General features: G+C 37.9%; 1 protein-coding gene across 1 annotated transcript; it reads right to left on the reverse strand.

Annotated features, from left to right (window-relative positions):
- Window positions 1–887: 887 nt before the first annotated feature.
- LOC134461642 (heat shock 70 kDa protein 12A-like) lies at window positions 888–5633 on the reverse strand. Its single transcript, XM_063214536.1, has 4 exons — window positions 5302–5633; window positions 2760–2984; window positions 2389–2560; window positions 888–2252 (listed from the first exon to the last, which is right to left on the reverse strand). The coding sequence occupies exons 1-4, from the start codon at window positions 5578–5580 to the stop codon at window positions 1201–1203; spliced, it is 1728 nt and encodes a 575-aa protein (XP_063070606.1). The 5' UTR covers window positions 5581–5633; the 3' UTR covers window positions 888–1200.
- Between the last annotated feature and the right edge of the window lie 452 nt (window positions 5634–6085).

The following is a 6085-nucleotide window of genomic DNA, read 5'->3' on the forward strand; positions in this document are numbered from 1 at the left end:
TACACTTCTGACTAGCAGCGTTTTCTGGTCCCTTTCAGCCTATAAGCAAACTCAAAGTAGTAGTGACTCAGCATTTTTGCCGCATATGTGAACGCTCCAAAGTGATATTATGTATATTTATTTATTATTATTATTAATTGCTTGCTGTTTTTCACCAGAGAATTCCAGCAGTTGATACATATGTGTTTATGTATCTGGCGGTATGTAAAGCAATTTTTTTGTTGGAGTGTGTGTTGAAGTGTTTCCCACGACACTCGTTCGGGTCACTCTGTCAAAAGTTACATTTTGGGTTCTCTGACGGCGGACTGTGAAAGTGGTCGCAAGAGTCATCGTCCACTTACTAATTACTCAAATAAGCATCGGCTGACTCAGGACAGTGACTATTAAACGTTTAATCCTACATATTGCCCCTTTAAAATAACTTTCTTCTTGTGAACATTTTTGGAATGGTTGTTTTATCATTCTCTTTCACATTATGAGCACTGTTGTATTAACTGATTAGCCCGCTATGGTATTTGAATACTTCAGTATTTTGAGTGGTACCATTTGAGAAATCTAAATAAGTTGGATTTCACATGTTATGTTCTGCAGCAGACAAAAAACAATGCTAAGTAGCTGTGAGTTGTAATGATGTCTTTATTCAAAATATCAATTCAAAATATGAGTAGGCCAATTAAATACATTGTAGTAATTTAACAACCACTGAATTGATTAGATCAAACGTGACCACATAGACAAAACACACAATATGCTTAAGTATTTCAGATTTGTAAAATTCACATATAAATCATCAAAGATTGTCTTTTATGTATTGGGTAGACAGTTCCTTCTATACCTGTTCCACCTTGCGCTTACATCAGTTTTAAGCCATAGGCCAGTGTGACTAAGAATGCAACTAGGAAATTCAGTTCTATTTAGAGATAACAATTTAAAAAATGCAAACATGCACACTTCATTCTGAAGATTACATATTCATGAATGTATACAGCTACGGCATGTCCAAGCTCTCGTTGTCAGCTTCCCTTTTTACTTTTTTCCAGTTATCCTGGGTAGAATTTTTGTTTTCCGTTTGCCTATGTTCAAAAGCTGCAACTGACCTACCTCTGTTTTAAATGAAAATATATGTTGAACATAGACACCTGTCACCTACACTTGTTTAGGTGGACATTATTTGTTAAGATGTGGTGACTTGGAAAAACATTACTCTCTCATGAAGTGAAGGATAATTCTTTCAGATTTATTGGATTTCAAATCTGTGGCTATGGCTATAATCTCAGTGAAGCCAAATTTGAGGTCTAATCTTACTTCCCTATCCAGTCTAGGACCACTGGGATTAGGCAAGGGAACTATCATGGTAGCCATTTCATCCACTCCCCATTCATCAATGTAAATTGCATTTGGTCTGTCAGTGCTATAGAACGTGAACGCCATTTCCTTTTGTTCCCTAGTGACTGGATGAAAGGTGAAATTTCTGGTCTCATTGTACCCAACTGATTCCCCCTTCCTCACCAGCCTCTTGAACAGATCCTTACAGAACTCCTCACCATCACAGTTTGTGTATTTTTTCTCTATCTTGTGCTTGGTCTCATTAAACCATTTACTTGTGTCTACACCATAGGTGAGGGCGGAAATTCGTGACTGTACTATCTCTGGCTGACTTCCAAAGTCTGCAGCACCCACCATTATAGCTTGCTGAGGATGTTGTGGGCAGAGGACTTCACATGTATTGCCAAACTGATGCTTAATGTAGTTCTGCAAGATTTTAGACATGGCAAATCCTCCCACCATCACTAAATACCTAATGTGCAATTCTTGGTTTTTCAAGAAGTCTCTGAGGACCCCAGCTATGCCTCTCAAACTTTCATCAAAAAAGGATCTGAATTTTGCGGCCGAGATGTCAATCGACCCATCATTCCAAGTCACACCCGGATGGCCTTTCAGAAGCTCTTGTACAGTTTTATTCCCATGCTTCTCCTTAACAATCTCTATCAAATTGTACTGACAGGGAAAGCTGTAGCCATCATTTTCATCAGCACACTTAGCAAATGCAAATTCATACAGCAGCTTCTGGAGTTCGGGTGCATGCCGCGTCTCATACTCCTTCCAGACTTCATCACCGAAGATTTCCTTTAAAAAGGATTTTAGTTGACGATCTATATTCTGGCCTCCTAGGTCATTTCCGGATGCCTTGCTTACCTCCTTCAATGCACCTCCATCAAGCACTTCATGCAGCGTAATGTCAATGGTCCCACCTGTAAAAAAAGTAAATAAAATTCAGACTATCTGAGCTATTTCACTCTGGTAGTTACCAACCAATGAACTGGAGGCAATTTAAAATTAAAATGCTTATTTAAGGGATCTTTATCTACAGTAATAGGCTTGCCATACCTCCACAGTCTGCAACAATGTACTGTGTTCCAGGCATTTGATCTAGTCTCATTGTGTCCTCCTCTCCTCCCACGAAGCCATCACTCGGCAGCTCTTTGCAGTAGATTGCTGCAGCTTCGGGCTCCAGGGCCAGGATGAGCCTTTCAGGGTCTGAGTCTGTCACCAGGCCAGCCTGAAATAGAATGCAGCAATTTACTCAAAAACTAAAGCACCAAACAGTAGTCTGGAGTGCTTACTAAACAGGTGCTCTTTGGATCAAGGAAATTAGTCACATACATCTAAGCAGCAGTGTACTTATCTCTATTAATTAACACACATACATTGAAGGATTGCAATGTAAATTTAAGGTTGCAAGTGAAGTGCTATAATACCTTTATGGCTACATCTCTCATGAACTGTTTAGCTGCGTTGCTCCAAATTGCGGGCACGGTCAGCACCCAAGTGATGTCAGAATTCCGTAGCTTAGTTACTTTTGAAAAGTTTTCCACCTTTCGCAGGACATGGTCCTTCAGATATCGCAGACTTTCTGTAAACACTGTCATAGCAGGCATTTGTTTCCCATTCGTTGCCGTCACTTGCAAATCACTTTGGATAACCTGCAATTTAAGGGAATACAATTACCAAATAATTTGAAAAGAAAGATGTGCTGTAAACATTGCTAGAATTATTGTTAGAATTAATTCTAAAACCATTGAGGCTTTACAGATTTTCTCCATTGCATAGATCATTCTCAATTGCCTTGGCTCATGTTCATGATTTTTTCAAAAATCTCTTTTTATGTAGAAGTTATTCAACTGTCCACGTATGTGGACACTATGCATCAAAGGGGTGAAAAGTTATGCAGGCCTATACTGTTGGAAATACAAAATAAGCCATTTTATTTCCTTTTTATGGTATGTTATGCTACATAATAACACAATATAACACTTTAACACCATATATCACTCCAATTAACACCATATAGGCCTATCACTCTAATTAATCAACATAGTTCTATAAAGGAAAAAAAATCAGCAGTGTTTATATATAGGCGGCCATAGAAAGATTTGTGTGAAAGACAGCCAATACGAACAAAAAGCTCAGTTTGATTCAGCACGTATTCTAGGTCAATCCTACTTCATTTATGTTGTCCCTGTATGAGAGTATAAGAAATTTGCCTCCAGACACATGTGTTTTGTAGTCATTCAGCATTCTTAAGTATTTTCTGTAAATAAATTAGTGTCAAATAGAACCCCTATAATAAAGGCAGTTGATTTACTCAGTGAAAAGAGAAGTCTGCGACACTGCTTGTCTATTTATTATTTAATCGAGCAACGTTTCGACCTTCAGGTCTTCATCAGGCAAAGTGCCTTTTGCCTGATGAAGACCTGAAGGTCGAAACATTGCTCTTTGCCTGATGAAGACCTGAAGGTCGAAACGTTGCTCGATTAAATAATAAATAGACAAGCAGTGTCGCGGACTTCTCTTTTCACTTGGATTTACTCTCATTGTCCTGCACCTGGCCCATCGGGTGGGATGTGCACACATCTACTCCTCTGATATTGATTTACTCAGACCTACTTTCCATGTTACCTTATGTCATATTACAACATTATATAACACTAACACATTATATTATTATTACACTCTTTAACCAAAAGAGATGGAAAAAATAAGAAAAACTGTCAATTAAGTATTAATTACATACACAGTTATGGCAAGATTTGTGGGGAAACGTTGCATGTGGAACCAGTAATTCTGATGAAGATACAGAATTGCTGGCTCCACATCCAACGTTTCCCCACAAATCTTGCCATAGCTGTGTATGTACATTGTAATGGTCATAACTAACGTTGCTGGGCATCTTAAAATGATGATGTCATCAAACACTCAATATTTTGTACACAAAGTTATAACTGCTTTTAAAACATTGCATTGAACCTCATGGTACTTCCCATATAACCTTTGGAAAAAAATAACCACAATTAACCTATCTAAAGTGTAGTTAGAATTACTGTCCACATACTGTATGTGGACGCTGTGCATGAAAGGGTTAAATAACCTGGGTGGTTCAGCACAACTACATGGATCATCATCTAATACTCATATCTCACCAAAAACAGTTAAGCGATGTGTCAAAACTAAATTCCTAAATCCCCAAATCGACAGTGCCCCCAAAATGCATTGTCCCTTTGGCATTGTGCAAGTAAAAAAGTTTGCTTAGATATTTTGTCAGTATACTGATTTCAACTATGGTTTGACAACTCAGACAATTTACTTGAAACAGAAATGTCATTCTCAAAATAACATGGGCAAATCCCAAAAGAACTAGAATTTTGCATTTCAAAATGTAATTTAAAACCATATTGATTCATTCCCAAAAACATCCAAAAGGTTATGCAACATCAGCAGACAACTAGCAAACAGCGATACCTTTTGGGAAAATATTTGGAGTAGGCCTATGTTAAGAATATTTTAAATGTAAACAAAATCTGCCTACATTATAATAGCTCAGATTGGCTGAGCCAAAAATGCAGCATCACCGGGTACTGACAAGTCAAGGGTAGCATGAGCAATACAACAGCATATTGAAAATGGCAGAAGTGGTCCTTTAAGAAATGAGTCGAACAACAGAGAAAAATTGTTGTGTACATGGTATAATTTTTCTTACATGCACTAGTAAAGTTCCAATATAGCCTGACTGTCAATTGCTGTCATGAATTTACCAATGACAAAAAAAATCTCTTTAAGCACAATTGTTTGTAAGTTTGTCATTTTGTTAGCAAAACACAGAGTACTCAATGAGCACCAAGAGGGCAAAGATATGAAAATATGTTCAGGGTTCCTCTTTTATTGTTAAGACTGGTGTACACTGGAAAAGATAAGTGGAAATTTGATGTGTCAACAATGGCAAAAGGTCAATGGTCTACTCACTTTGTTTTTGTAAAGATCCATTTTGAAATTTTCAAAGAAGTAGCCATCTTGAAAACCTTTGCTGGTGTATTTCTTCATTGCTGCATATCCAAAGTCTACAAAGTGGTCAGTATTGTCAAACAAGGCACAAGTAGGTGTCTTGCAGGATCGAATTCCATATTCTTCTCCCCACTGAACATCCCTAAATTGTGCCCCTTTCCCCGGAGTGTTACATTTGACATGGTAGCCACTATATGCTGTGCCAAAATCTATAGCAATAGTGAGGACAGTCTTTGCCATTTTATCAAGTAGCTTCACAGTGTAGCTGTTGTACAAAGCTGCCGAAACCTAAGTTTGTGTTCATGCAAATGAAACTGCTACAAACCCAGCAGCGATCGTAATTTATAATTGATGAAAAAATGAGGTGGGACTAACACTTACCACATGTGATACATGTATTACTAACAGCCAAGCAGAGCCCTCTGATTGGGTGGACAGAAATGCGGGTGTAATCATTGAAGCTCCACCCCACTTGTGGCTACAACCATTGCACATTTCCTTGTTAAATGCAGATGAGTCAATGAGAGGTAGAGCAAAGACTCCAAATATGTCTTACCAAGATAACTGTGTGACTGCACTTCTAATGGAGACAATGGAAATAGAGAAAAAGTAATTCAGAATATCTTCATCCGCAAACTTAACATTCATTTAGAGATGTGCGTATATAATGATACTGTAAGCCTACGTATATGCTATTTTGCTTCATTGCCAGTCTTTTGCTTCCCTGTCTTTTTGGCTAATAAAT

This window comes from Engraulis encrasicolus, chromosome 13 (genome assembly GCF_034702125.1).
Source record: "Engraulis encrasicolus isolate BLACKSEA-1 chromosome 13, IST_EnEncr_1.0, whole genome shotgun sequence".
NCBI classification, from domain to species: domain Eukaryota; kingdom Metazoa; phylum Chordata; class Actinopteri; order Clupeiformes; family Engraulidae; genus Engraulis; species Engraulis encrasicolus.